This window comes from Chlorocebus sabaeus, chromosome 6 (assembly GCF_047675955.1).
Source record: "Chlorocebus sabaeus isolate Y175 chromosome 6, mChlSab1.0.hap1, whole genome shotgun sequence".
In the NCBI taxonomy this organism is placed as follows: domain Eukaryota; kingdom Metazoa; phylum Chordata; class Mammalia; order Primates; family Cercopithecidae; genus Chlorocebus; species Chlorocebus sabaeus.
The window spans coordinates 61,653,186-61,679,617 of NC_132909.1; the positions used below are offsets into that span (position 1 = coordinate 61,653,186).

At 62.5% G+C, this 26,432-nt stretch overlaps 2 protein-coding genes and 1 non-coding gene across 5 annotated transcripts; 1 reads left to right on the forward strand and 2 right to left on the reverse strand.

The window, feature by feature from the left end:
• Positions 1–3,615: 3,615 nt before the first annotated feature.
• Positions 3,616–3,722, reverse strand: LOC119622475 (U6 spliceosomal RNA). Its single transcript, XR_005239093.1, has one exon. It is a non-coding gene; the product is annotated as a U6 spliceosomal RNA (small nuclear RNA).
• A 370-nt stretch (positions 3,723–4,092) lies between these two features.
• On the forward strand, positions 4,093–15,323 carry TMEM259 (transmembrane protein 259). 2 transcript variants are annotated; one of them, XM_007994559.3, is made up of 11 exons: positions 4,093–4,474; positions 10,601–10,882; positions 11,704–11,803; positions 12,461–12,571; positions 12,823–12,945; positions 13,020–13,120; positions 13,204–13,261; positions 13,339–13,422; positions 13,503–13,635; positions 13,816–13,915; positions 14,075–15,323. In XM_007994559.3, exons 1-11 carry the CDS (start codon positions 4,250–4,252, stop codon positions 14,618–14,620), a joined length of 1,863 nt encoding a protein of 620 aa, XP_007992750.3. In that variant the 5' UTR covers positions 4,093–4,249; the 3' UTR covers positions 14,621–15,323. The 2 variants fall into 2 exon arrangements, with proteins under 2 accessions (XP_007992750.3, XP_007992751.3); XM_007994560.3 differs by having other exon boundaries at positions 13,390–13,422.
• GRIN3B (glutamate ionotropic receptor NMDA type subunit 3B) lies at positions 15,252–25,089 on the reverse strand. 2 transcript variants are annotated; one of them, XM_007994562.3, is made up of 11 exons: positions 24,398–25,085; positions 21,210–21,802; positions 20,365–20,428; positions 19,937–20,147; positions 19,396–19,592; positions 17,205–17,350; positions 17,013–17,128; positions 16,687–16,838; positions 16,210–16,374; positions 16,058–16,128; positions 15,252–15,800 (listed from the first exon to the last, which is right to left on the reverse strand). In XM_007994562.3, exons 1-11 carry the CDS (start codon positions 24,821–24,823, stop codon positions 15,374–15,376), a joined length of 2,568 nt encoding a protein of 855 aa, XP_007992753.3. In that variant the 5' UTR covers positions 24,824–25,085; the 3' UTR covers positions 15,252–15,373. The 2 variants fall into 2 exon arrangements, with proteins under 2 accessions (XP_007992753.3, XP_007992752.3); XM_007994561.3 differs by having other exon boundaries at positions 19,396–20,428; positions 24,398–25,089.
• Positions 25,090–26,432: the final 1,343 nt, after the last annotated feature.

A 26,432-nucleotide genomic window follows, 5' to 3' on the forward strand; every position in this document is an offset into this window, starting at 1 on the left:
CTGGACGTGGCGCTCCTGCCGGCTCCCTGCTCAGAGCTCCTGGGCGGCTCTCACTCTTTCTCCGTCTCCGACTCCTCTTCTGCCAGACAGGGGAGGGGAGAAGGCCTCCTTTGGGGCAAGAATGAGGGCCTCTCTCTGCCACTTAGAGGCGTCTAACCCCTTCCCAGGGAGCTCTACTAGCTGGGAGGTGGACTAGGGAACCAGGCCAGGTTCCTCAGAGAAGGGGCCTTTGGAGCTGGGGCTTTGATGGATGAGTAGGAGTTTGTTGGTCCAAAAGAGAATAGCATTCTTACCGGGTGCGGTAGCTTGCACCTGGAATTCTAGCTACTTGGGAAGCTGAGGCCGAAGGGAGAGGATCCGTTGAGGCCAAGAGGTCGAGGCTGGAGTGACTTATCATCACAACGTTGCACTCCAGCAGCCTGGGCAACAGAGCAAGAGCCTGTCTTTAAAAATCAATAAAAATTAAATTAAATTAAATTTTAAAAATCAATAAATAAGACCGGGCGCGGTGGCTCACGCCTGTAATCCCAGCACTTTGGGAGGCCGAGGCGGGTGGATCACGAGGTCAGGAGATTGAGACCATCCTGGCTAACATGGTGACACCCCGTCTCTACTAAAAAATACAAAAAAATTAGCCGGGCACGGTGGCCAGCGCCTGTAATCCCAGCTACTTGGGAGGCTGAGGCAGGAGAATGGCGAAACTGGGAGGCAGAGCTTGCAGTGAGTTGAGATCGCGCCACTCACTCCAGCCTGGGCGACAGACTCTGTCTCAAAAATAATAATAAATAAATAAATAAATAAATAAATAAATAAATAAAAATAAATATAAAAATCCAGGTGGTTCACGCCTGTAATCCCAGCACTTTGGGAGGCCGAGGCAGGCAGATCACTTGAGGTCAGGAGTTCCAGACCAGCTTGGCTAATATGGCGAAACTCCGTCTCTACTAAAAAAACAAAAATTAGTTGCGCATGGGGGCACAAGCCTGTAATGCCAGCTACTGAGGAGGCTGAGGTGGGAGGGATCACTTGAACCCGGGAGGCGGAGGTTGTAGTAAGCCGAGATCGGGCGACGCAGCCTGGGCGACACAGTGACACTCCATCTCAAAAACTAATAGTAATAAATTTTTTTTTTTTTTTTTTTTTTTTTTTTTTTTTTTTTGAGACGGAGTCTTGCTCTGTCGCCCAGGCTGGACTGCAGTGGCCGGATCTCAGCTCACTGCAAGCTCCGCCTCCCGGGTTTACGCCATTCTCCTGCCTCAGCCTCCCGAGTAGCTGGGACTACAGGCGCCCGCCACCTCGCCCGGCTAGTTTTTTGTATTTTTAGTAGAGACAGGGTTTCACTGTGTTAGCCAGGATGGTCTCGATCTCCTGACCTCGTGATCCGCCCGTCTCGGCCTCCCAAAGTGCTGGGATTACAGGCTTGAGCCACCGCGCCCGGCCGTAATAAATTATTAAAAAGTTTCCGGTACAGTCTCCTGTCAGGCAGTGCTGGCTCTCAGGAGACCTTAGCTCTGGCCCAGCCCATGCCCAGGAAGACAGAGCTGGCACAGGCCGACCCCCAACCCGGATTCCCTGTATGAGCCGGCACAAGCGGACCCCCACACCCTGTTTCCCTCTATGAGCAAGTACAGGACAGAATGAGAGGCTTGGGGCTGGAGGAACATGGAGGGAGAGTTGGGGCTCTGTCGGAGGAATCAAGGAAAGCTGCCTGTAAGAGGAGGCAAAGGAGATGGGGTTTTGAAGCATGAGTAGGAATTTGACACATTTTATTTTATTTTATTTTTAGTAGAGATGGAGTTTGGCCATGTTGGCCAGGCTGGTCTCGAACCCCTGACCTCAGGTGATCCACCCGCCTCAGCCTCCCAAAGTGCTGTGATTACAGGCGTGAGCCACTGCACCCGGCCGACGAATCTCATTTTAGACTAGTGCTGACCATTTCTGTTATTCTGAGATGAAGGAAATTTTCAATGCGGCACTGTCTACTACTGTAGCCACTGGCCACGGGGCCACTGAGCACTGGAAGTGTGGCTGGTGCCATCAGGGAAGCAAATTCCCTCCCCTCCCCTCCCCTCCCCTCCCCTAATTTTATTTTATTTATTGAGACGGAGTCTCTCTCTGTTGCCCAGGCTGGAGTGCAGTGGCACGATCTCGGCTCAACTACAAGCTCCGCCTCCCAGGTTCACGCCATTCTCCTGCCTCAGCCTCCCGAGTACAGGCGCCTGCTACCACGCCCAGCTAATTTTTTGCAATTTTTTAGTAGAGACGGAGTTTCACCCTGTTATCCAGGATGTTCTTGATCTCCTGACCTCAAAAAAAAAGTTTTAAAAAATTAGCTGAGGATGATGATGTATGCCTGTAATCCCAGCTACTTGGGAGGCTGAGGTGGGAGGATTGCTTGAGCCCAGGAGGTGGAGGCTGCAGTAAGCCATGATCATATCCCTACACTCCAGCTTGGATGACTGAGTGAGACCTTGTCTCTAAAAAATAAAGATTAACAAGTCAGGCGCCATGGCTCACGCCTGTAATCCCAGCACTTTGGGAGGCTGAGACGGGCGGATCACGAGGTCAGCCGATCGAGACCATCCTGGCTAACACAGTGAAACCCCTGCTCTGCCAGGTGGGGTGGCTCACACCTGTAACCCCAGCACTTTGGGAGGCCGAGGCAGGTGGATCACGAGGTCAGGAGTTCAATACCAACCTGGCCAAGATGGTGAAACCCCGTCTCTACTAAAAATATAAAACAATTAGCTGGGCGTGGTGGCGGGCGCCCGTAATCCCAGCTATTCAGGAGGCTGAGGCCGAGAATTGCTTGAACCCAAGAGGCGGAGGTTGCAGTGAGCCAAGATCATGCCACTGCACTCCAGCCTGGGCGCCAGTGAGACTCTGTGTCAAAACAAACGAACAAACAAAAAAAAACACCAAAACTTTTTTTTGGGCGGGTTTGGTGGGTCACACCTGTAATCCCAGCACTTTGAGAGGCTGAGGCTGGCAGATTGCTTGAGCTCAAGAGTTCAGACCATAGGCAACATGGATCTACAGAAAACCCTGTCTGGACTGGGCGTTGTGGCTCATTCCTGTAATGCCAGCACTTTGGGAAGGCTGAGGCGGGCAGATCACCTAAGGTTGGGGGTTCGAGACCAGCCTCACCAACATGGAGCAACCCAGTCTCTACCAAAAATACAAAATGAGCCGGGCGCGGTGGCGCATGCCTGTAATCCCAGCTACTTGGTAGGCTGAGGCAGGAGAATCGCTTGAACCCGGGAGGCGGAGGTTGCAGGGAGCCGAGATCGCGCTTCTGCACTGCAGCCTGGGCGACAGAGCGAGAATCCGTCTCAAACAAAAGAAAAAACAAAAACAGAAACCATAGTATCATCTTATGTAGGCAGGAGGGACTCAATACGTGCCCCTGAAAAGCATTTACTTATTGTTACCCGAGGGCTACAGGGGCAGGTGGCACAACTTACTGTTGCCCGAGGGCTACAGGGGCAGGTGCTTAAGTGCATGAGTGGGGACGACCAGATTGTTCTATCGCCAACCTCTAGTGCCAGAACAGACGGACATCCGGGGAGTCCGGGGCAGGGAAACAAAACGAGCTGACCAGCTACGGACTATAGCAAAAATATGGAACGCTTCACGAATTTGCGTGTCATCCTTGCGCAGGGGCCATGCTAATCTTCTCTGTATCGTTCCAATTTTAGTCTATGTGCTGCCCAAGCGAGCACAACCGAAAAGGTCCAGCGACGGTTATTTAAAGGCCTTCAAACTAATTACCTTACAGTTAGGAGAACTTGTGGTCAGTCTTATATTTAGCAAAACTTCCTACAGTTGTATATTGCCAAACAAATTCCGTGCTTGCACTTACTTTGAGTGTCTTCGATCACGCAAAATCCCACATCTTATCATAATTTTACCGTCTTTTACTGGCCTCATAGACGCGGTGGATTGTGGGTGTCAATATGCAAAAGAGGTGGGCCGGATGTAGCCTCGCCCCCTGGCGCAGGCGAGGGCGGGGGTGAGGCTTCCCCGGGCGGCCGCTGGTATCCCAGCGTTCCCTGAAGGCGCAGGGGGGCCGCTCTTGCCCGGCGTGGCGACTCGCTAGCGTCAGCAGGGCCGCAGCAGGACGAGGAGGCGGAAGATGGCGGCAGCGGCCGGGCGGCCGTAAGGAGCGCGGCGGCGGTAAGGGCGGCAGATGGCGGCCGGGAGGCGCCCTCGGACACCTGCGGGCCGTTAGGGCGCGACGCTGGGCGGCATGTCGGAGCACGCGGCGCCCGGAGCTCCGGGGCCCGGGCCCAACGGGGGCGGCGGCGGCCCGGCCCCTGCGCGCGGGCCTCGCACCCCCAACCTCAACCCCAACCCCCTCATCAACGTGCGCGACCGGCTGTTCCACGCGCTGTTCTTCAAGATGGCTGTCACCTATTCGCGGCTCTTCCCGCCCGCCTTCCGTCGTCTCTTCGAGTTCTTCGTGTTGCTCAAGGTGACCGCGGCCCCGACCCCTGACCCTTGACCCCAGCGCCTGGCCCGACCCCCATGTCTGCGATCTGCGACCGCGGCCCCTGGCCTCGCTGGGGACACCGAGCGTCACCCTTCACCCCGAGGCCTAGATCCGACCCTACCGATTAGGGCCCTCCCTCGCGACCTCTGATCCTGGGATTGGCCAGGGTCACCGTCTCGTGACCCCATCCCGCCCGGGGCCGTACACCCGGGAAGGCCGGTTGCCACTGCACTAGAAGCCGCTGTTCTCTACTCTGGAAACCTCCATCTCAGCCCCCTCCAGGGCCCATCCTGTCCCCGGCGACCGCTTTTCCCCGGTCCCCATCTACCCAGGCTTGGAGCCCCGTCCTGGCCTGCGATGTAGCACCTCCCGCCCTTTGACCCCTGACTCTGCCGCCTCTGACCCTCAGTCCCGAGGCCGTGTGCTGGCCCAGAACCCAGCCTGACCCAGGGCTCCCTCGGACCAACCCCAGCCCTGGAAGTCCACTCCCCACTCTTCCTCCTGGTGGGGCTCTCTCCCTCCTTGTAGCCTTCCATCTGCCCCCACCCTGTTCCCCTCTCCTGAGCCTCAGGGGAATGTGACTTAGCTGAGGTCACCTCCCTAGGGTTAGCGGCAAAGTCACCGGCAGCATCGTTCCAGCCCATCCCCAGCCTCCTCCGCTTGGTCCCCACCCCCTTCCTGACCCAGGAGCTCAGGTCTGTCTCCCGTGCCTCCTGTAGGAGGCACCGACCTCTGCGTCTTGGCCTCTGTCCCCCTCCTGCCCTCCTCAGATGGCACAGAGGTCTCAGCTGTGCAGGACTGGCATCGGCCTGAGTCCCTCTGAGAAGGAGTCTGTCTTGGGTGACAGGAGGGGCTCAGCAGCAGGTGCAGCCCCTCAGAAAACAAGTTGGCCGGGGTCCTGGACCACCTGGGGAAATGGAGACATGGCCGTTTTTGTTTTGCATCGGAACACCGCAGTGCTGGGGCTTGGGGGGTGCTGAACTTGCGCCTTGAGCTTTTTGGAGCTAGTCTGCAGAGAGGGGGTGATGCTGGCGGGCCAGGCCTGTTGGTCAGGAGCTGGCTGCTCTTTTGGGCTCGGCAGATGGAGCTGGAGCTTGGCGGTCCTGCAGACCTGCGTGTGGGTCCCAGCCTACCAACACCTCGAAGGAGGCCCCTTAGCCTCCAGATCCGTGGCCTCCCCAGGCCAGAGCTCAGCCCGTCATCCTTCTCACCTTCTTCCTCCCTGCAGCCCCCTAGAGTGGCGTGGTTGCCTCTGGGCACCTGAGCAGGACTGTGAAGGGTTACTTGGGCAGGCGGCCTTTCCCGACTCTGGGGTCCACAGACAGGACCTGAAACTGTGGACAGAGGCTGGTCTGTGGATGTGGGTTTTCCTTCCATGGAGTAGCCTGGGTCCAGGATGGAGCCGCTCTGTCCTTAGGCTTGTGGAGGATGTGTGCTGGGTGCCAGGCCAGGTGCCCCCGACAGAGCTCAGCCTCCCTGGGAGGTGCATCCCTGTTGCCTGGGCTTCCGTCCCACCACGTCCCAGTTTGGAAAGGGATCAAGCCTACCCAACTGTATCTCCAGGCAGGTACCACTCACAGGTGGTCAGATGGGGCTGGGCCAGAGCTGGAGGTCCCCCCTCTCCTGTGGAGGGTGGAGACTCTGGGGAGGTTCTCAGCGCCCCCCATCCCTCCTCTCTCAGCAGGGGGCTCTGGGCTGCAAGATCTCTGGGTGTTGAATTTTTTTTTTTTTTTTTTTTTTGAGATGGAGTCTTGCTCTGTTGCCCAGGCTGGAGTGCAGTGGCTCGATCTCGGCTCACTGTAACCTCCACCTCCTGGGTTCCAGCAATTATTTTGCCTCAGCCTCCCAAGTAGCTGGGACTACAGGCGCCCGCCACCACAACCAGCTACTTTTTTTGTATTTTTGGTAGACATGGGTTTTGCCATGTTGGCCAGGCTGGTCTCAAAACTGATTTCAGGTGACCCGCCCACCTTGGCCTCCAGAAATGCTGGGATTACAAGTGTGAGCCCCCGCGCCCGGCCTGGGTGGGGAAATCGGTTCGTTGTGAATTCTCCACCAGGTAATCTGGTGGCTCAGAATCTGACCCTGCCACCTTCACTTTTACTTATCTGCAAAGTGCAGGCTGGGACTGGCTTTCAGAGGCTGCCTTGAATTCCAGAAGGCTCTTCTGCTTCCTGCCCACTCGGCTTCCAGGGCTCTCCCTGCAGAGAGCCAGGTCCTCCCTGGTGTGATCCCTTCAAGATTTCTTCATCCTGTGGCCCCTGTGCCGCTGAGCTCCCAGCCCTGAGCTGGCATGGAGCCCCCCGGCCCTCCCCTATGCCTGGGTGGCTTCAGGAAATGCCAGGAGCTCCCAGCTCTGAGCCAGCACGAGGCCCCTCAGCCCCTCACCCTTGCCTGGGTGGTTTTAGGAAATGCCAGGCAGTGCCAGGTGCTGGGGAGAGAAGAGGCGGCAGGGGCCTGTGTTCCAGAGGCCCTGGGGAGACCTCCCTCCAGCCTCAGCCCCCACCTCTGCTGGCCTTCATGGCCCCGAAGCCAGCGTGGCAGAGACTGTCCATCCCAGGGCACTGTCACTGCAGTTGGGCTCCGGACCCAGGTGAACACTGAGTGGATGCCCACAGGGTGAAGGGGGTCTCGACTCAGCGCACTGGACATGGGCAGGGGCCCACCCCTAGCCACGGGGAGTAACGGGGCTCCTCTGGTGGGGTCGTTGTGAGGATGAAAGACAAGGTGTATGAGACCCCAGGGGTCGTGCTCGGAATGGGGGACCTGTCACATTGAGGCCACTGTGTGAGGCTGCAGTGGAAGGAGAGGCCCCCGTGGCCTAGAGGCCGGAAGCACCCCAGGTGGACAAAGGGGAGCCCCAGGTAGCGTTTCCTGGCCGGGGCTGAGGGCTCTGTGCCCCACCTGGGGAGGAGAGTGTGGCTCAGCAGGCTTGTCTGTCAGTCTGTGGGTCGCTCAAATACCCAGAGAGGGAGCAGGCTGCTCCTGGCCCTCCAGGTCTGGGGAGACAGGAAGGGAAAGACCCACCGGGTGGCTGAGTGTTCGGGTGCCCTGGGAGCCGTGGCCAGAACATCCGGGAAGCTTCCTGGTGTGGTGAGCACAGCCCCAGGCTGGGGGAGGTGCTCCTGTGGGTGCAGCGGTGTGTGGGCTGACCCGGAGGAAGAAAGGGCCATAGGGGTGGGGTGACTCCTGTCGGGGGTGGGCAGGGCCTCCTGCCACAGCCAGTGGGACGGGGCGGGCTGTCCAGGCAGCTGGAGGGCGTGTGGGAAGGCCCTGGGGCTGGAGCAGGTGGGCAGCTGCTGGGGTCAGGGACAGGGCCATGGAGTGTCGGGTCTGTACCACCCAAGACGTGCCAGTGGCTGAGCCAGGCTGCGGGTGGAGGGTGGCCAGAGGCCCGTGGGACCATTTGCAGTTGAGATCCCTGGGGAGGGCTACTGTGGGCGTGGACGAGGCTGCCTGGGCGTGTGGTGCCAGGCCGGGCCAGGTGAGGTGTCTGCTGCAAGGTGGCTGATGACAGGTCTTGGGGAGGAGGACCCGGGACTCAGGATGAGCCTGTGTCTGGCTGGGCGGTACCTGCTCCTTGTTTTGTGGTGGGAGATTGTGGGGGAGCCGAGGCTTTGGTGGGAGCAGGCCTCGTCCCGTGGGGCAGATTCCTGGTCAGGCTGTCAGGGAAGAAGGACCCTGGTGGGCCCGGGCTGGGGGTTCCTGAGCCCGGTCAGCACGGAGCACCTGATGGGGCAGAGACAGTAACATCTGAGTCATAGCGTTTGGGGGACTCGGCGTCTTCCATTGGAGTGTGTGCACATTGTGTGAAGACGCTGGCATCCTCTCATCGTGTCTGCTGTCTTCACAGGACAGGTCACTCACACCCTTCCTCAGGGCGACCCCAGGCGCTGCTCTTCTCTGTGGGGCCTTAAGTGTGCAGCCTGGCACTGCCCCGGCCCCTCCCTCCTGGCCATGTGATCTCAGCAGGTCCAGGTCTGTCAGGAACTTTGCGTCAGTTCCTCATCTATAAACCAGGGATGGTAACAGCCGTGCGTCCCTTGGGAAGCGTTGGGCAGCCACGACCTTAGCCCACTGTGTGTCAGCACTTTTTGGAACATCTTGGCACAGGGTCCGTAGCTGTCCTGGGCACAGCTCCTGCTGGACGTCTGGGCCTGGAAGGCTGAGCATGGCCACCAGCGCATCCACCGTGGGCCTGGCCGGCCCCTCTCTCTTGAGGGTGCTGAGCCGAGGGACTGCTGGGTCCACGTCTCTGACCGTGGCCCACCACTGGGCCCAGCCTCTGTGGCTCCTGTCCCCAGATGCCATATGGAGGAAGTGCTAGGCTTTGAAGGCATCTCAGGCTCCAGGGCTGCCCACCGTTCATACTGCCCTCCCTGCCTCCCCCGGGACACAAGGGAACCCTCCCCAGCAGAGGGCCCTGCCCCCTCCTCCCGCCCACCACCCATTTGTAGCTTCGGCTTCTGTGGGCGGGGACCTCAATTCATGGTGGTCAGGGTTCTCTGTTTCTGCTTCAATCTCAGCGCTGTGCGAACTTCCATCCCCTGCACTCGTTTGGCTGTAAGGACTGGAAATGCAGTTCCGATCAGCCCAGGGGTTCTCCAGCTCCTGGACCTGGCGAGGGTGATGGGCAAGCCCAGCTGCAGGTGTGGCTGGACCCAGGGCCTCCCTCAGGTCACAGCACTGCGGCCGGGCCAGAAGTGGGTTGCTTTGCTGACTCGGCCCTTTGCTCAGTCTGCAGAGGGCTCTGGAGAGGAGGCCCGGCTCCCTGTGGGCATGGAAGAGTTGAGGCTCCTGGTGGTCTTGCCCATGGCTGTGTGGCTCACTGCACCCTGGCCTCGGTGCACTTGCCAGCAGGTCAGGGAGGGATCCTGTGCTGCAGGCCTCTCTAGCTTGTGGTTTTGAGTCTGGTCAATTTTTCCCTGAGAGTCTGGGGTTCCGTGTGCCCGTGGGCACCCCCTTGGCCCAGCTGGGTCCTCAGTTTCCCAGATCGGGGCAGCAGGTGGACGTGACCCTCACCAGGTTCGGGGGTGATGCCTAGATCTCAGGTTGGGAGGTACAGTGGGCCGCCAAGCTGCCAGATGATGAGGTGGGCTCCCTGGAAGAGGGGCTGCCCTGAACCGCCCCTAGAGGGGCCCCCCTCTGAGTTGTGCCTGCAGCATGCTGGGGCGTGGGCTCCCCAGGCCCTGTGGACATCGGGGTGGGGCTGTCCTTGGCACTGCTGGGTGCTGAGCAGCATCCCTTGCCTCACCCACTCCATGCCAGGAGCTCCTCCAGTTGTGACAACCACAGATGTCCCCAGCACCCCCTGGGCAGGAGCCCCCAGGTGAGAGCTGCTGCCACCCCAGTTTATAGGCTGTGCCTTGGGCACGACAGCCTGGCCCTGCCGTGGGGTGCCCTGCCCAGCCACGGAGGTCCACTGTCTCCCCAGCAGCTGCGGCTGGCCCCGCCACACCTGGGAGGGGTGCACAGGGCACCCCGTCGGGTGAGAGAAGCTATTTTTAGCTGGTGAGATCAGGGGAGTGCTGGGGACACAGTGGAAGGTGAGGCAGGAGGCAGCAGGATGGGCTGTGAAGGGCTGTGCTGGTCTTTCTTAGGCAGTGGGCCCAGCTGGTGGCCCCGGGGTGGCGGCGGCACCCAGGCTGCTCCTTGCAGGGCGGGAGCTGTTGGCTGGCAGAGAGGCCTGGTGTGCTCCACTTGGTGGGTCTGAGTCCAGCCTCGTGTCTTCCCTGGTTTGGGGGGTCCTGTGCGCATCTGAGAGGGCCCCAGCGCTGGCGTCATCCGGCTCACCCCTGAGGAGGTGCGGGGCAGTCACAGGCCTTGCCTAAGCCCTGGGGGCCTGGCAGAGCCAGGCTGCAGGTGGTAGAGCCCTTCCAGGGTTGGAGTGGGGTGTCCCCGGGATCCTCAGTCACTTGGGCTGTGTGAGGGGTTGGCCAGGTGCGGTCAGTGTGGGAGGGACCTGGGGTCCTCAGAGCCCAATTCGGCTTCTGGGGTTTCCTTCCTTTCCCCTGTCCTGGGCAGCCCAGCGCGCCCCACCATGTAGGGCCTCAGGTGTCGGCTGCAGCGGGTCCTGGGGCACCCCACTGACTGCCGGCCGTCCCCCAGGCCCTGTTTGTGCTCTTCGTCCTGGCCTACATCCATATCGTCTTCTCCCGCTCGCCCATCAACTGCCTGGAGCATGTGCGTGACAAGTGGCCTCGCGAGGGCATCCTGCGTGTGGAGGTGCGGCACAACTCGAGCCGCGCGCCCGTCTTCCTGCAGTTCTGTGACGGCGGAGGCCCCGGGAGCTTCCCGGGCCTGGCCATGGAGCCAGGCAGCAGCCTGGACGTGGAAGACGAGGAGGAGGAGGAGCTGACCATGGAGATGTTTGGGAACAGCTCCATCAAGGTGAGCCAGGCCTGGGCTCTGCTGCGGCGGAGGCCGGTGCCCCATAAATGCTCGTGGCCAAAGGGGCAGTTCCTGACACAGACAGGATGTTGGGGTTCTTGACTTTCAGGGACCTGGCATGCAAACAGGCCTGCCTCTGCCTGCCATGGCCTTTTGGTGGCCTGGGGGCTCTGAAGCCAAACCCTCCACCTGTCTTCCTGCTAGAGGCCTGGGCTGGGCAGACTCCGGCCTTCGAGAGTCCAGCTGTTCTGGGAGGGGATTGGCTGGGCCTGGGGGTGCAATGGGCAGGAATAGCTGAGGAGGCCTGGGGGCTGGGAGGTGAGAGCTCTGGGCCCATCCTCGCGGTCCTGAGGTGGCCCCGCTGCCTGCAGAGGTGCTGGGTGCCTGGTCAGCTTGTGGTGGCCTCAGGCACTGGTGGAACCACGTGGCTGTGTTGGGCCCCACGGCCTGGTGGGAGATCTTTTTGCTTCAGCAGTCAGGGTTTGGGGTCCCACCTGTTCCCACAAAGCCAACCCCAAGAGTTTAAGCGTTTGGCCAGAGCATAATGGACCCCTCCATGGGGCCCACTGTCTGTGGCTGGCCCTTTCCCAGCTTCAGGACTCAGACCCATGCCTGGAGATGGCCTCACAGCAGGGCAGGCTTGGTGTTGAGGTAGGATCCCAGCTGAGGCAGGAGGCACATGCAGTCCACCCTGGGCTGCTCGGTGATGGGGCAGAGGCTGAGGCACCCAGCCCCTTCCCGTCAGCAGGACTGCATCCTCAGGCCGGGTCCTCACAGCCTGGGCTGGCGCTGCTGACACCCTGGTCCCTGGTCGCCCACAGTTTGAGCTGGACATCGAGCCCAAGGTGTTCAAGCCGCCGAGTAGCACAGAGGCCCTGAATGACAGCCAGGAGTTCCCCTTCCCCGAGACGCCCACCAAAGGTAGGCCACCCACCAAAGGTGTATTGCCTCACAGGGCTGCCCCAGCCATTGGGTGCCGGGGCACAGGTGGGGTCCCTCCGAACATCCCCAGCCTGCTGGCCACATGCCCTGGACCATTCAGGGCAGCTTCCTGCCTCAACTTCCCCATCTGTCAGCACACGAGGCTGTGGGGACACCCCAGGGCCTGGGGTAACTGGCTCAGCTCATCCTCTCTGGGACCCTCTTGTGAACAGCAACTTGGAGGGGATGGGCCCCTTTGGCTGTGAGCTCGGAGTTCTAGCTGGCTGTGCTCAGGGAAGCCCCTGTCCCTGCCCATCTGGCAGCAGCAGGCGGTCTATCCAGAGGGCCGCAGCCTCTGAAGTGTTGGGGGTGTGCTGACGGGCCGCCAGGGCAGAGGGGCAGCCCTGCACCCAGCCAGCCCCAGCCAGGGACAGGGGCCGCAGGAGGAGGAGCCTGGCCAGCCTCGGCAGCACACAGGGCGGGACGCCAGCGTGGGTGGGCACCATCCCGAGTGTCCATGTCGGGTCCTCCCAGCACCCACCAGGGGCCCGGGGCTCAGCAGGTCTCACCCTCTGCCCCTCAACACCTGCCTCGCCTGGAGGCAGTGGTGGGGGATGGGGCGGGGGACACTGACCTGCCCCTGGTTCTGCCCCGCAGTGTGGCCACAGGACGAGTACATCGTGGAGTACTCACTGGAGTATGGCTTCCTGCGCCTGTCGCCGGCCACCCGCCAGCGTCTGAGTATCCCTGTCATGGTGGTCACCCTGGGTGAGTCTGAGCTGCTGGGCTGGGGGAGCTCCATGGCGGGGCCTCCCCTCCTCCCTGGGGTCTCCTCCTGCAGGTGCGGGGCTGGGGGCTGCACAGGAAGCACTGGGGTCTGCCCCACCCCAGGCACGCTTCCCAGGGCTGGGGTTCCTGAGTGGGTTTCCTAAGAAAGGGCAGGGCAGGGAGGCAGGTGGGGCCTCAGGATGGAACCAGCTGGGGCAGGGCTCCCGGCTCCCTGATCCACCCGCCCGCAGACCCCACGCGGGACCAGTGCTTTGGGGACCGCTTCAGCCGCCTGCTGCTGGATGAGTTTCTGGGCTACGACGACATCCTCATGTCCAGTGTGAAGGGCCTGGCGGAGAATGAGGAGAACAAGGGTGAGGCACGCCCTGGGGCCGGAGGTTGTGAGGGCGCAGGTTGCGGCGGGCGCTCACGGCCCTCTCCGCTGCAGGCTTCCTGCGGAACGTGGTGTCGGGCGAGCACTACCGCTTCGTGAGCATGTGGATGGCGCGCACGTCGTACCTGGCCGCCTTCGTCATCATGGTCATCTTCGTGAGTGCCTCGGGGCGGGCGTGGGCGCTGGCGGGGCGGGAGCCAAGCAGCCCTTCACAGCCCCTCCCGCGCGTCCCCTGCAGACGCTGAGCGTGTCCATGCTGCTGCGGTACTCGCACCACCAGATCTTCGTCTTCATCGGTGAGTGGCCCGCCGGCGCGGGGCGGGGCGGGAGTCCTCCAGGCCCTCACCGGGCGCCCGCCGCCCTGTGCCCGCAGTGGACCTGCTGCAGATGCTGGAGATGAACATGGCCATCGCCTTCCCCGCAGCGCCCCTGCTGACCGTCATCCTGGCCCTCGTCGGTGAGGACCCCACCCGGCCTCCCCTGCCCTGCGCCACACCCCGCCCCGCCCGCTCCAACCGGCGCCGCCTCTCCCCGCAGGGATGGAGGCCATCATGTCCGAGTTCTTCAACGACACCACCACCGCCTTCTACATCATCCTCATCGTGTGGCTCGCGGACCAGTACGACGCCATCTGCTGCCACACAAGCACCAGCAAGCGGCACTGGCTGCGGTGAGCGCGGCGCGGGGGCAGGATGGAGAGGGTGCTGGTGGGCAGGGGTGGGGGCTGATGGAGGGGTGTTGGAGCAGGGGGCGGGGCTGTGCCAAGCGGGAACCCCAGGGGCGTGGCCTGGCGGGGTGGGACCTGCGGTGGGGCGGGGCAGCCCCGACGCCCTCACACCCCGCCCCGCAGGTTCTTCTATCTCTACCACTTCGCCTTCTATGCCTACCACTACCGCTTCAATGGGCAGTACAGCAGCCTGGCCCTGGTCACCTCCTGGCTCTTCATCCAGGTGAGGCCCAGGCGGCAAGCAGGGGGCGGGCCAGCCGTGCCTTTCCGAGCGGGAGAGGCGGCAGCCCGGGAAGAAGCCCTGCGGGGTGGGCTGCCCTCTGGGAGCAGGGGCTGGGCGGAGCAGGGGGGCCAGTCCTGACTCCCGCCCGCCCTCCCGCAGCATTCCATGATCTACTTCTTCCACCACTACGAGCTGCCCGCCATCCTGCAGCAGGTCCGCATCCAGGAGATGCTGCTGCAGGCCCCGCCACTGGGCCCTGGGACCCCCACGGCGCTGCCCGATGACATGAACAACAACTCGGGCGCCCCGGCTACCGCCCCGGACCCTGCCAGCCAGCCCCCCGCCCTGGGCCCCGTCTCGCCCGGGGCTGGTGGGAGTCCCGGGCCTGTGGCCACGGCGCCCAGCTCCCTGGTGGCTGCAGCAGCCTCAGTGGCAGCAGCTGCTGGTGGTGACCTGGGCTGGATGGCAGAGACCGCCGCCATCATCACAGACGCCTCCTTCCTGTCCGGCCTGAGCGCCTCCCTCCTGGAGCGGCGTCCAGCCAGCCCACTGGGCCCTGCCGGGGGCCTCCCCCACGCTCCTCAGGACAATGTCCCCACGAGTGACTCCACGGCCTCCGACACAACGCCCCTGGCCGCTGCAGTGGGCGGGCCCAGCCCGGCCTGCATGGCCCCGACAGAGGCGCCCTTGGAGGCTGGGTCCTGAGCCGCACAGCTGAGCCGCCTCTGACCCCTGCTGGCTGGGCCTGACCTTCTGGAGCCCGTAGGGGCTGGGGAGTCGCCACCTCCTTCCTCGGGGACTGCCCAGCCTGTGTCGGGGGCTTTCAGGGTGTCATGGGGTTTGCCCGGAAGGCGGGCTTCCCTCCCCGTGGTGTGAGGTTGTGCCCGAGGCTTGTACCCGCTAGTGAGCTGTTTGAGCTGGCCAGCAAAGAGAGGGGGTGGGGTTCCATGGAAGGTTCTGGAGGGGGCTTGGTGAAAGGTCTGTAGTGAACCGTCTTGAGGATGGAGTGGGGTCCCATGGTGCAGGTGTCTGAGCAAGGCGGAGGCGTGGAGGAGAGGCCGGGATGGAGCGGGGCCTCAGACCCTAGCGCTGTCCCGGCCGGCCTCAGCCCGGCTCTGCCTGGTGCTCCCTGCAGTGCCTTCTCCATGGCCCGGCCCTCCCAGCGTGTGCACCAGGCCTGGGGTTCCCGGGAGAGTAGAGCTTGTGCCTCGGGCACAGGGACGTGGGGTGCAGGCGCCAACATCAGTGGCAGCAGCCAGGGCCGTGGACCAGCCCCACCAGGGGTGGAGTGCGCCGGGGGCCAAACCAGTCACTCGGAGAGGAATGCGGAGGAGCGCTCATTCCATTCTATTTAATTGCAGTGTACAAAATTGTGTTTGTATATAGAATAAACTGTCTGTTGACAGCGGCCCACTGCGCTATGTGTGTGTCTTGAGCCCAAAGGGCCTGGCTGCCACTTTATTCGCGGCTCCGCCGTCGGCCAGAGTGTGGTGGGTCCTCCCCGGGGGCCGCTGTGGCCTGAAGCAGGCGCAGAGGCCGGTGGCGTGCGCTGTCCCCGAGCTGTGCCAGGAGCTCGCCGCGCCGCACCAGGGCCTGGCGGAGCCGCTCGCGCGCTACCTCGATGCACCGCTCCAGCTCCTGCAGCTCCCCGGGCTGCGGGGCTCCCGTGGGCCTTGCAGCGGGCGGGCGGCCGTTGGAGCACAGCCAGACGGGGCTCTCTCGCGGCGAATCCTCCGCCTCCGCGTCCGCTTGGGGCGCCACAACCACGGCGGGCTCCAGCAGGAAGCGCACGCGGCGCTCCTTGTCCACGACCCGGCGCTCCCGTTTCCAGCCCTCTGGAGCCATTGGCGGGTCCTGCTGCGGCCGCTGCTCCACCTCGGGGCCGCTGGGGACGGAACCGGCCTGGTCAGTGTCTGCCCGGGCAGTCGTCTCGCGCCCTCGGCCTCTGCAGGGGCCACTAAGGGCAGAGCGTGGCCGATAGGCACAACCAGGGAGCTGCGGTGTGCACAGAGCCGTCCAGGGGTGGGCGGGGGACCTGCGCAAACCTCCTGCACCCTGCGGCCGGCTTCGGGGCGAGCTGGTGGGGTGAGTCTGGGTCGTCCTGGGATGTGGTCCGCCCCGATCACCACTTACACCACTTACCTGGGCTCCGCCTCTGCCGTCCCCTCCTTCGACCCCTCTGGCGGCTCCGTGTTGAGGGCACGGTGGATTTTCTAAAACCCCAGACAGACCCGGTTGGCGAGGAAGCGGGGGTGGTGGGGCCGCCCGCCGCCCGCCGCCCGCCCGGTCCCCACCTGGCTGGTGTGCAGCCAGTACTGCAGCCTGCTCCCCCTGCGGATGCGCGGCAGTGCCAGGCGGAAGAAGGCGTGCTCGCCCAGCGAGCTGAGCAGAGCGCTGCCCAGGCCCAGGCACAGCAACACGAAGAGGCCGGAGAAGTGATAGATGCTCATCTGCAGGGTCTGGGGGCGGCACAGCAGGAGCCCCTCACGGTCATGTAATGGCAGGCCCCTGGGGAGCCTTGAACTGGGGGAGAACAGTTTGGGCCAGAGAGAGGGGTCTGGGACAGTGGAGCCAGGCTGGGAGGCAGGAACTCCATGGCTGGGGGAGTGAGGTTTCATGGAGGAGGGGGCACTGGAGCTGGGGTTTTGTAGGGCGAATAGAAGTGCGCAGAAGGGGACAAACGCACATCTGGGGAATGAGCACAGGGTTGGTCACCTCAGACAAGGCTCAGGGCCCCCCACCCCCACCCTCTGTCCCGGGCCCTGCCCCACCTCTGTAACCGCGAAGACCCGCTTGCCGCAAGGCACCATCTTGTACCACTTGTCGTGGAGGAGGTCAATGAAGCCAGAGGACTTGTAGCGGCTGATGAACTCGGACAGGTTGGAGGTGAGCGGTGAGTTCTGGGGCAGTCCGATCCCATAGCCTGGGGGCGTGGGGCCGGGTGGTGGGGCCAGGTGGGACTGCCCCAGGGGAACTCTGCCCGCACACGTGAGACTTCACCTCTTCCCACCTCAAACCCTCCGTGGCTCCCCACTGCCCCCAGGAGGTCCCCCAGAGACCCCGGCACCCCGTCCCGTCCCGCCCAGGTGCCCCTCACCCTCGATGGCGAACGGCTTGCCCACGGTCAGCAGTTTGCAGTCGGCGTCGATGGAGACCTCGTAGTCCAGGAGCGACTTGTCCATAATGAAGGCGTTGAGCTTGGGGGGGTCGCTCCTGCGGGGGCCGGGAGTGGGGTCAGCCGTCGCCCCGCCCATGCCCCGCCCCCGCCCCACCCTGCGCCCGAGCTCACGTGAGCATGGCCACGCCGTGGGGCGTGGTGGGCGCACTGTGGCGCTGCATGTGCGCGTGCATCTCGGGGAAGCTCTTCTTGATGTACGCCTCCGCGCTGCTCTCCCACACGGTGCCGAAGCGGAAGCCCTGAGCCGGGTGGTGCAGCTGCGCGGGGGACCCCGTCAGCGCCTCTGCCTGCCCCTCAGGACTCCTGACCATTGAGGGGCGCGCCGTTCTCCGGGGTGGGGCCGTCCTGGGCACTGCAGGGCGCTGAGGCTGCGTTCCTGGCCTCCACCCACTCCATGCCCAGAGCACACCCCAGGCGTGGCAACCACAGCTGTCTCCAGACAGACACTGTCCAGGGTCCCCTGGGGCCGGGGGGCACGATCAACCCGAGTGGAGACCCTCTGTTCTAAACGCCGGCAGGTCCATCTCCACCCGGACCTCGCCCTGGGTTCGACGCCTATCCTGCCACCTCCTCTGCCTCTCCCCTCGGGGTCCCACGGGAGCCCCACTCTAACACGTCTGTGACCTCACTCCTGATCTGCCCCCACTCTGGCTCTTCACACCCTCGGCGGAGGCAGCTGTGTCCTCACTGCCTCTGACACCCTGTTTCTCCGAAAACCCTGGGGGCTCCACCCTCAGCACACTGCTCACCCCTCCAGGGCTCCCACCCAGACTGGGGCCCAGTATGGAACCCAGCCTCCTTCCCCATCATCCTCCTGGACCAGCCCAGGCCCCTCCGCGGGTCCTCCCCGCACCACCCGCGGTCTGTTCTCCCTATAGCTGCCATGGTAACCTGGTGCAGACCTCTCATGAGAAGGTGGGTCTGGCTGCTGAGGTCACACCCACCAAGGCCTCCCCACGGGACTCCAGCACCACCAAAAACCCAAACTTGGATTCCATCGTGCCTTTAGGTCAGCAGCATCTGATGGATCTTTCCGGATGATGAAAACGCTGTCTCTGCTTGGCTGTGCAGCATTTACATTGGAACAGCTGCTGGGAGCGGTCAGCTCACCCGACAGCATGGCATCTACGCTTTACTACCGTTTCACAGGGAATACCAGGGGCTGGGGAGCAGGCCAGGCACCCCCAGGGGACGCCACTGGGCAGATCCAAAGGTTCAGAGACACTACAGGGCAGAAAACCCGATTTTGCCAATAAATTACAAGGGGAGGCTGGGCGCGGTGGCTCACACCTAATCCCAGCACTGTGGGAGGCTGAGGCAGGAGAATCGCTTGAACCTGGGAGGTGGAGCTTGCGGTGAGCTGAGATCGCGCCACTGCACTCCAGCTCTGGGCAAGACTGAGACTCCGTCTCAAAAAAAAAAAAGACAATAGGGCCAGGTGTGGTGGCTCACGCCTGTAATCCCAGCACTTTGGGAGGTCAAGGTGGGAGAATTGCTTGAGCCCTGACATTTAAGACCAGCCTGAACAACATAGCCAGCCCCCCATCTCTGTGGTTTTTTTGTTTTGAGACAGAGTCTCCCTCTGTTGCCCAGGCTGGAGTGCAGTGGCATGATCTTGGCTCACTGCAAGCTCCGCCTCCCGGGTTCACACCATTCTCCTGCCTCAGCCTCCCTAGTAGCTGGGACTACAGGCGCCGCCACCTCGCCCAGCTAGTTTTTTGTATTTTTAGTAGAACAGGGTTTCACCGTGTCAGGATGGTCTCGATCTCCTGACCTCGTGATCTGCCCGCCTCAGCTTCCCGAAGTGCTGGGATTACAGGCGTGAGCCACCGCGTCCGGCTGTTTTTTGTTTTTTGAGACGGAGTTTTGCTCAGTCACCCAGGCTGGAGTGCAGGGGCACCATCTTGACTCACCACAACCTCTGCCTCCTGGGTTCAAGGGATTCTCCTGCCTCAGCCTCCTGAGTAGCTGGGATTACAGATGTCCGCCCCCATGCTCAGTCAATTCTTTGCATTTTTTAGTAAAGATGGGATTTCAACATGTTGGCCAGGCTGGGCTCGAATTCCTGACCTCAGGTGATCTGCCTGCCTTGGTCTCCCAAAGTGCTGGGAGTACAGGCGTGAGCCTCCGTGCCCGGCCATTTTTCTTTAAATAAATTAATTAATTGAATAAATGTCTCTTGGGACAGAGTTGGCCTAGTGGTCATCCTCCATGCCCAGCTGACCACCGCTGCCCTATGCAGCCCAACCCGGGGCCCCCGCTAGCCCCCCGAGGCCACCCCCAGCCCCCCGAGGCTGCCCACCTTGGGGTCGTGGATCCCCGACAGCTCCTCGAAGGTCTTGTCCCCGACCATGACGGCAGCCAGGTTAGCCGTGTAGCTGGACAGCACCAGCAGGCAGAAGATGGCCCAGAGATTCATGAGCAGGCGGCCCGTGGGACACTTGGGCGTCTTACTGGACACGGTGCGTCCAAAGAGGATGGCGTAGCAGAGGTTGAGGGCTGAGGAGTAGGAGAAGACGGTGCTGCGGTTGCGGCCACGCGGCGTGAGGCCGTAGGGGCTGCGCCACTCGTACAGGGTGAGGAAGAGTGCGGTGAGGTGCAGGGCCGCAAAGACGCCCAGCCACATGGACCAGTGCAGGGGCCACATAAAGGCACCAATGGGTGAGGCTGTGTCCCGTGCCCGCACCATGATGCCCAGGCTGGTGGAGAAGAAGGGGCTGGTGAAGTCCACCACCTGTGAGCGGGCGGAGTTGATGCTGAAGCTGGTGACCGCCATGTGGGCCCGGCCGGCCAGCAGGTCCCCGACCAGGCCGGTCCAGCGGCCGTCCCGCAGGGCGCCGTACTTGCCATCACCCACGATGTACAGCTCGAAGTCGAAGGGCGTGTCCTCCGCCAGCCGCTCCAGCAGGTCAATGCAGTAGCCATAGCAGCACTTGCGTAGGGCGCGGGGCACTGAGCCGTTGGCCAGCGCGGTGAACAGTGCGTCCAGGGTGGCCGAGTCGTTGGTGCTGGGGTCCAGGCACAACTGCCCTGCGGGGCACTGCCCGTCTTCGTCTGGATCACGGGCAAACACAAATGGGTGTTCCACCAGTGTTACCACACGCAGCCTGGGCCGGGCCTGGGCACCCAGAGGGGGTGGGGGCCTTGCAGCGGCACCCCCAGGTTCCAAGTCCAGCTGGCCGTCCCGCCAGCTGCCCACCGTGGCCCAGGCCGGGGCGCCCCGTGGGTCCCGGCGCAGGCTCCACACCTTAAAGTGACGAGACATGTGTACCTGGGAGCTGCCTGTCACCCACACGGGGCCCGTGCGGCCCTGGAAGGACGTGTTGGCCAGGAACCTAGGGACAGGGCGGGGGGGATGTCAGGTGTCAAAGTTCAGACCCCTCTATCCCCTCACGCCTGCCCGACATGCCCAATTCCCACTGGGCACCCCGTCCATATCATGAGGACAAACGTGGACACTCCTGGTGCACCCAAGCCTAACCCCTTGATGCCAGGGCATCCATGCCCGGATGCCGTGGCTGTACCCCCACCCCACATACGCCATGCCTGACGTCAGTGACGGACACATAAGCGCCCAGCTGGGGTCACCTGTTTCCAGGAGTTGTTCATTCTCAGGAACTGCCCCAGGGCTCGGCCAGAGACCCGTTCCCTCCCTCCTAGTTCAGCTCGTTCTCTCCCTGAGATAGTTCCCCAGGTGGGCACTGCCTCTGTGGACCTAAGACATCTAGCAGCAAAGCATCCTGACTGTGTGTGTTTCAGACCGGGTCTCTGTCGCCCAGGCTGGACTGCAGTGGTGCGGTCTCAGCTCACTGCAGCCTGGACTTCCCAGGCTCAAGTGATTCTCTCACCTCAGCCTCCTGAGTAGCTGGAACTACAGGTGTGTGCCAACACACCTGGCTAATTTTTTTTTTTTTGGTAGAGATGGGGTTTCACCATGTTGGCCAGGCTGGTCTCGAACTCCTGACCTCAAGTGATCCGCTCGCCTCGGCCTCCCGAAGTGCTGGGATTACAGGCGTGAGCCACCGCGCCCGGCCTCATGTTGCCTTTTGTGATCCATGGGCAGCGCAGACTCTGTGGCCTAGACACCCTCTTAAGGGAAGCAGGGTCCCCACTTACCGTGCCAAGAAGCGCCCGGGAGACTCAGGCCCGGCCGGCTGCAGGTCCCCGCAGTTGACTGCGGTGGGGAGGAGGGCACGCTCTGGCTGCACCTCAGCTGCACTGCCCAGCGCCCGGGCCACCAGCTGCACGCTGTCATGGATGGCGGCCTCCAGCGGGGGTCGTGCCACCTCACCCAGCGCCAGCAGCCCTGGCGGCAGCCCTGCGGTGGGCAGGGCCTTGGGTGGCAGTGGCGTCCCCAACAGCCAGTGGGGGCCGGGAGGTACGGCCTCCAGCACGCGACGGGCGCGGGCAACGTCGCAGCCGAGGAGGACCGCCGCGGGTACTGGTGCTTCACCCCCCACTGGTGCCCCCATCGGGGCCAGGCGTGCCCGCAGTCCTGCATCTCCCATGTCCTGCCGGCTTAGGTCCAGGACCAGCTGTGGGGCCCGGCCAGCCCGGCTTGTCCAGAGGGCCACCAGGTCACCGGGGTCCCAGGTGCGGCACAGGGCCAGGCCGACGTCTTCCCAGGCGTGCGCCTGCAGCACCGCCACCAGCACATCCAGCAGCGTCTCCAGGGGGCTGGCCCAGTGCAGGTGCAGGTGGAATGGGTTCTGGGAGAGGGGTGGCCACAGTTAGGGTTGACGACCTCCACCCCCACAAAACCCTTCCCACTCCAGCAGTAAGTAGATACCAGCTGCATGGCTACACCTCCCCTCCACCTCCCCACAGCCCCAGCCCTGCTCTAAACACTTCCATGGCTCCCCATCACCATCCCCACAAAGCTCAGCCTCCCAGCCTCTCTTGGCTCCAGCTACCCTTATCATGGGCCCACTTGGTGTGTGTGTGTGTGTGTGTGTGTGTGTTTTGCGTGTGCCATTCCCCAGATGGAATACCTTTCTCCCTGTATGCCCACCAACTCCTACACATCCTTCAAAACCCAAACACATTGCTCCTCCTCTATTCAGACTTCTCCATCCTCTAGGCAGAGTCCAGGCTCCAGCTTGGAACTCCTCCAGCCTCAGGTCCCTTCCTGATTCCTTTACAGTCCTGACCTCCCGTGACACCCACCTGCCTGGGAACCCCTCTAGGGCCAAAAGCCATGGCCCATAAAGGTGAGCCCAGTGATGGCTTTGTGTTTAGGGCCAAACCAGGGTAGCTTCCCCTAGCAGCCTTTTCACACATTACTGCCCCATGCCAGGCACATGGAGTGCTGAGGGGCCCCCTTGTGCCCAGTGCCATCCAGGAAGTTCTCCGGGAATTTTTTTTTTTTTTTTTTTTTGAGATGGAGTCTTGCTCTGTCACCCAGGCTGGAGTGCAACGGCATGATCTTGGCTCACTGCAAGCTCCACCTCCCGGGTTCACACCATTCTCCTGACTCAGCCTCCCGAGTAGCTGGGACTACAGGCGCCCGCCACCACGCCCGGCTCTTTATTTATTTATTTTCTTTGTATTTTTAGTAAAGACGGAGTTTCACCGTGTTCGCCAGGATGGTCTTGATCTCCTGACCTCATGATCCGCCTGCCTTGGCCTCCCAAAGTGCTAGGATTACAGGCGTGAGCCACTGCACCCAGCCTATATATATAATATATATAAAATGTGTGTGTGTGTATATATATATATATATATATTATTTTTTTTTTTTTTTTTTTTTTTTTTTTTTTTTTTTGCAGACAGTGCTGGGTTGTTGCCCAGGTTGGAGTGCAGTGGTGCAATCACGGCTCACTGCAACCTCTGCCTCCCAGGCTCAAGTGATCCTCCCACCTGAACCTCCTGAGTAGCTGGGATTACAGGTGCTCACCACCACGCCCAGCTGATTTCTGTATTTGTAGAGATGGGGTCTCGCCAAATTGCCCAGGCTGGTCTCAAACACCTGAGCTCAAGTTGTCCTCCCACCTCGGCCTCCCAAAGTGCTGGGATTCCAGGCGCCAGCCACCACATCCGGCCCTGGATTTAACTTAGTGCGTTTAAGGTGGGAGAGCTTTGCCAGTCCCCTCGGGTGGGCAGGGCGCTTCCCAGGGTGGAAGCAGGGTGCCCAGCGCCGGAGGATGGGCTTGGGATGCGGCTCAGTCCCCAGGGAGCCAAGCCAGTCCCTAAGACGCTGGGTCGGTCCCACGCCCCGGCCTGCAGCGGTGCAGCTCCTGGCGGCGGCAGCAGAGGGCGCCCCAGGCCTGGGTTTGAGCCCCGCGTCTCCCAGCAGCCCTAGGGTGGTGGGGGGACAGGGGTCCCCTGGACACCTGCAGAGCTGGGTTAAGAGACTCCCCCTTTAGCGTCAGGGTCTCCCTCCCTGAGGAGAGGGAGGGGCTGCAGGGGCTCCTGCGTGGGTTGGGAAGGAGGGGCAGCTGGCCATAGAGCTCAGCCAGGCCCCATGTCCAGAGTTGGGACTTCCTTGCTAGGCGATGGGAGGGGTTTATTATCTGGGGTGCAGTGAGCCCTGCTGGGGGGAACTGCAGGGTCCCCAGAACCCAGTCAACCGCCCTTCTCTTCTTATTCCGTTTCTCCCGGGATCTGGGTCTGGGATGGGATCAGAAGAGAGGAACTTGAAGGCTGCCTGGGGTGGGGGGTGGGGACTGGGGGGTGGGGAGTGGGGGGGTGGGGTGGGGGGTGGGGGGTGGGACGTGGGAATGGAGTTGGGGTTGGAATGGCAGGGGTTGCTCTGGGATCTTGGAGGCCTCTGGGAGGGGAAGGGGAGAATTCTGGAAGGACAGAGATCCAGACCTGCAGACCCTGAAACTGCACCCCTAGAGTGAGGAGGGAGACCGCCTGTCCTCCAGCCCAGCCACCCAGAGCCGGGTGGGGACCAGGAGGTCCCAGGGACCAGGGAAGGATCTGTGGGCACGGAGGGAAGGGGCCTGGAAAAGGAAGGGGCAGAGGCCACAGTGGCGGGGTCTCCACTAGGGCGCTGGGAAGGGGTCTGCAGGGGCGTTCCAGGGGCGCTGGGGTCTGCAGGGGTGTTCCAGGGGCGTCCCTGGGGCTCTCAACCCCACGTCTAGGTCCCTGCCCCGGGTCTCTGCCTCTGGGTTCCGGTTTCCTTGCTCTGAGGACACCCGGGTCTTCCCCATCCCTGAGCCCTGGGGCCCGTCTAGCGTCCCGGGATCCCCCTTCCCTGCCTACGTAGTCCCGGCACCCCCATCTTGACTCCGGGTGTGCCCAGGGCTTCCTCCCCCGCCCCGGGTCCCCCAGGTCCTGACTCCGCGCGTCCCGCGTACCGGGGCTCCGAGGGGCGCGCGCGCCTCCCGCCGCAGCAGGCTGAGCACGGGGGTCTCCGTGGCGGCCGCCAGGAAGTGCAGCTGCAGCAGCTCGGGCCGAGCCTCGGGAAAGGCGAGCAGGGCCGCCACGCCCGGAGGCGCCAGAGCCTGGCACAGGCCGCGGGCCAGAGAGGCGGGGTCGCGGGCGGGGGGCACAGCGACCACCAGCTCCAAGCTCAGGTTGTGCGGCAGCGGCGGCGCCAGGGCTGCCCGGGCCAGGGCGGCGCGGGCGCGGGCGCGGGCGAGAGGCGCGCGGGGCAGGAGGGCGCCCAGGCGCACGGAGCCCCCCAGGCGGGCCAGGACGCCGCACGGCTGCGGGTGGCCCCCCGCGGACCCCGGCCCCAGCGCCAGCGCCAGGCCCAGACACAGCGCCCGCACAAACTCCATCGCAAAGTTGTCGGCGCCGCTCGCCGCGGAGCTCAGCCGCTCGGATCACTGCGCGGGAGGAGGGACCCGGCCAGGTTCCGACGCGCTTTCCGCACCCCGCCCGGGCCGCCTCGAGGTTCCCAGCAACCGCGCGGGGGGAGTGGGACGCGCCTTGCCCGGAGAAGGGGGCGGAATAGAGCCTCCCAATGGTTGCTTGCGGGCCTCGGCGGTGACACTTGGCGGGGGCTGGGGACGCCTAACCACTGCCCATCCCTGCTCAGATTCAGGCCTCAGATGGAATGGAGGTGCCAGGAAAGGACTCTGCGCTTTAAAATTGGCCCCGACTTGCCGGGCGCGGTGGCTCACACCTGTCATCCCAGCACTTTGGGAGGCCGAGGCGGGCGGATCACGAGGTCAGGAGTTCGAGACCAGCCTGGACAACATGGTGAAACCCTGTCTCTACTAAAAATACAAAAATCATCGGGACGTGGCGTCCCGCGCCTGTAGGCCCAGCTACTCGGGAGGCTGAGGCAGGAGAATTGCCTGAACCCGGGAGGCGGAGCTTGCAGTGAGCTGAGATCGGACCACTACACTCCAGCCTGGGCGACAGAGCGAGACTCCGTCTCAAAAAAATAAAATAAAATAAGAAAATAAAATTGGCCCGGACGCCCACCCCGTTCCTCCCCAGGATCCCTGACCTCTTCCACCAATGTCGACCGTTGCTCAGGCAGGGAAGTTGAGGCCCAGGAAGGGTCATGCTTGTCTCCCACATCCAGGAAGTGGTCAGTTTCTAACCAGGCCAGCCCAGGGGTGTGTTCTAACATCCAGTGCACCCTGGGGAAACTGAGGCAGGCATATATGATGGGAACCTATAGAGTAGATCTGCCCTCCAGCAGTGAGCAGGCAACTTGGGCCACAGAACTCCTCTTCACCCTTCAAAACCCAGTTCCAAATGTCCTGCCTTGAAAAAGTTCCCTACTTGCCACTGAGAAAATGCAGGAAGCACCACTCCCTGCCCCATTTAAGTCCTGCTGCTACCCACCCCCAACCCCCACACATTTCCGTAACAGCCTACCAAATTTTTGTTCATTTTCTTCTTATTTAGTGACCGTCTCTTCCACTCAGCTCTGGGAGGGTCAGGGTGGGTCTGGCTTGGTTGCTGCTCTGTCTCACAGTGGCACACACTAGGCACTCTATAATTGCTTGTGGTTTGAGCAACCGCCCAGACAAGGATGCTTGTTCACATTCCCCTCCTCCAGTACTCTAGAACCTTCCATAGCTCCCCGCTGTCTACCAGTCCCCAAGCCTGTCTATGTCCTCTGGGCCTCAGGGGGTCCTTCTGGGGCCCTGGCATCCCACAGGCCCCTGATAGACGGGGGCCGACTGCATCTGTCTATCCATTTAGCAGAGGACCTCCTCCCTTCCTCCCTGCCCGGGCATTCCTCGTCCCATCCTCCCAACGGTGTCTTCCCAGATCCCGCAGGGCAGCAGAGCAGCCGCTGTGCTGGGAACATTCAGCTCTAATGAATGGATCTACACTCCGGTGATTTTCTTCACACACACACACACACACACACACACCCCAAACCTCATCTCCTTTTGGAGCCAACGTTGCAGAGGGAGGAAAAAA

Bases quoted from the DNA above. Each gene is read 5' to 3' on its own strand.
- TMEM259 (XM_007994559.3), top strand. From the start codon at position 4,250: ATGTCGGAGCACGCGGCGCCCGGAGCTCCGGGGCCCGGGCCCAACGGG. The intron at 4,475-10,600 runs GTGACCGCGGCC...GCCGTCCCCCAG, and splicing joins AGTTCTTCGTGTTGCTCAAG to GCCCTGTTTGTGCTCTTCGT. The intron at 12,946-13,019 runs GTGAGGCACGCC...TCTCCGCTGCAG, and splicing joins GGAGAATGAGGAGAACAAGG to GCTTCCTGCGGAACGTGGTG.
- GRIN3B (XM_007994561.3), bottom strand. From the start codon at position 24,823: ATGGAGTTTGTGCGGGCGCTGTGTCTGGGCCTGGCGCTGGCGCTGGGG. The intron at 16,839-17,012 runs GTGAGGGGCACC...CCACGCCCCCAG, and splicing joins CAAGCCGTTCGCCATCGAGG to GCTATGGGATCGGACTGCCC. The intron at 15,801-16,057 runs GTAAGTGGTGTA...TTCCGTCCCCAG, and splicing joins ACGGCAGAGGCGGAGCCCAG to CGGCCCCGAGGTGGAGCAGC.